General features: G+C 42.8%; 1 protein-coding gene across 1 annotated transcript in view; it reads right to left on the reverse strand.

The window, feature by feature from the left end:
• pde10a (phosphodiesterase 10A) overlaps positions 1-2,500 on the reverse strand; it is a gene marked incomplete at its 3' end in the record, with an annotated part of 38,519 nt that overhangs the window by 7,224 nt on the left and 28,795 nt on the right. The window contains exons 8-11 of the mRNA XM_084458906.1: positions 1,823-1,873; positions 922-980; positions 735-786; positions 1-12 (exon numbers count right to left, since the gene is read on the reverse strand). The exon at positions 1-12 is cut by the window's left edge and continues 131 nt beyond it. Coding sequence (XP_084315032.1) covers positions 1-12; positions 735-786; positions 922-980; positions 1,823-1,873 — 174 coding nt within the window. The remainder of the gene's footprint in view (positions 13-734; positions 787-921; positions 981-1,822; positions 1,874-2,500) is intronic.

The raw sequence follows: 2,500 nt of genomic DNA on the forward strand, positions 1-2,500 counted from the left end.
CTTTGCATATATCTGGAACGAGGACAGAGGAATGGATAAAGATCTCATAGAAATCTTGTATTTATCAATACAGCACAGCACAGGATAGAACTACAATACAGATCAGGATAGAACTACAATACAGATCAGGATAGAACTACAATACAGATCAGGATAGAACTACAATACAGATCAGGGTAGAACTACAACACAGCACAGGATAGAACTACAACACAGCACAGGATAGAACTACAACACAGATCAGGATAGAACTACAATACAGATCAGGATAGAACTACAACAAGCACAGGATAGAACTACAACAAGCACAGGATAGAACTACAACACAGCACAGGATAGAACTACAACACAGCACAGGATAGAACTACAACACAGCACAGGATAGAACTACAACACAGCACATGATAGAACTACAATACAGATCAGGATAGAACTACAACACAGCACAGGATAGCACTACAACAAAGCACAGGATAGAACTACAACACAGCACAGGATATAACTACAACACAGCACAGGATAGAACTACAACACAGCACAGGATAGAGCTACAAGGATAGAGCTGCAACACAACACAGGAGAGAGTTTAAGTACAGGACAGAACAGGATAGCACAGGACAGAACAAGTATAATTCACACCTACAGCACAGTAGTAGTAGTAGAAGTCGTAACCTAACAAGCTTTTCTACTGCTTACAGTATTAGAGAGGTTGAATAACTCTACAAGACACTTACCATAATATGTTCAAGTAGAGAATCTATTGCCACAATGTTGTCAAAGTATGTTCTGTTGGGAGGAGAGAGAGAGAGAGAGAGAGAGAGAGAGAGAGAGGGGGAGACATTAGTTAGTTGTGTCTCAGGTCTCAGCGAGTGTGAGACTGGACAAATTCAGTCTGCTCTTATGACAGGAAGTGCTCCTCACTTTGACACGTCTAACAGGAAGTCATTAAGCTCTGTCTGCTTGGCCAGGCCTCGGCACACCTGAGAACACAAACACAGGACAGACACGTCAGACACGATGTCCACTGGAGGATTACAGACGAGGAGGATACATCATGAAAGACACACACTCTCAAGACGGTTAGAATTTCTGTCTGTGGCGGACTAGGCTGGTTGTGGAGCTCAGGGAGCCGCTGGGACCTGCCTGCTCAGGGAGCTGGCTCTCTAGGGGTCCGTCCTACACCAGCACCTGTTGATGTACAAACAAGCTAGCGTGGTTGTAATGACCTCTCTAGGGAGCGCTGTGTTAAACTACAGCCCGGCCTGGCGACACTCAACCACTCATAACACACAGGTGAGCTCTAACAACAACCTGCCCCGGAGCACAGCAGAGTTCAGCATCAAAACACTTCAGGACAAACAGACGTATGCAAGGTTATGTAAGGGCTGGGCGCTCGGGGGAGGGGGGGGGGTGTTAAGCTCAAGGTCTATGCACATGCACCCCCCACCCTACACACACACTATACATTTAATTGTACATGGTACCTGTGTCTAGTACCTTATGGCAAATAAACATCCTTGAATCTTGAATCACACATACCAAAATACTAGTGAGTTATGCCATTCTGGAGGTGTCTCATTCTTTGTCATCATTAGAGAAAGGAACAGTCTCCTACAGGATTGACTTTCAAATGCACCCATGGTAATGCACCTCCCTGCGTTAAACAACTCCTCTTGCAATCTTGGATCTGGAAACAGCCTGCTTCTCCAGTCCCCCAAGTCTACTGTTTCAGCACTTTGAGATTGTTTCGTAATGAATTTTTTTTTAAATTACATTAATTAAATTAAATTAATTAATTATCTTATTATTTGATTGACATTACCTGTACTTGATGGATGGCTACGGAGGCCCAGGCCAGGTTTGATGTTGCAACCTGCGAGAAGGGAGGGGAACCCATGACCACTCTTGCTTGAAGGGCAATTCTAACAGGATAATCATGTGACAATGCACTTGAATAGGTGAATAAGGTGTGGTTGTGCACATTTTTTTTTATTCTTTTTTTTTACTAATTAACACAATTATTAAATACATAATTGTGGTCTGTACCAGTTTGCGTTAGATCATCATTCATTTTAAAAGTGTATTTATTACTTAAACTAGGCTACCTTTAAAAATATATATATATTCATAATCCACTAATGGCACAACTCGTCCGTCGAAAAAAATGAGATCTGACTGTACTGCTCAGTGCTCAACAAGCTAGAACTAGCCAACCTGCTCACAATGGCAAAAAGAGCTATAAAAACAATTTACCACTTCTTCATAAAATAAAATAAAATCAAGCAATGCTAATGAAGAAGCTACCACTCGAAATGACAGCGCAGCAGGTGCAATCGAATGCAGAAGTGCTACAGAGGCTATCGGAGCTAGCACTAGCACTAGCAACATCACCATCGGCGAGGAAGCTAGCACCAGCAGGCAGTTGCAGTTTGATGTTGTGATGTTGGGTATGGCCTAGTGCTCGGCCATAAAGTCATATTGACATGCTCGTGGTGTCTAG

This window comes from Borostomias antarcticus (genome assembly GCF_949987555.1).
Source record: "Borostomias antarcticus genome assembly, chromosome: 25".
Taxonomy (NCBI): Eukaryota; Metazoa; Chordata; class Actinopteri; order Stomiiformes; family Stomiidae; genus Borostomias; species Borostomias antarcticus.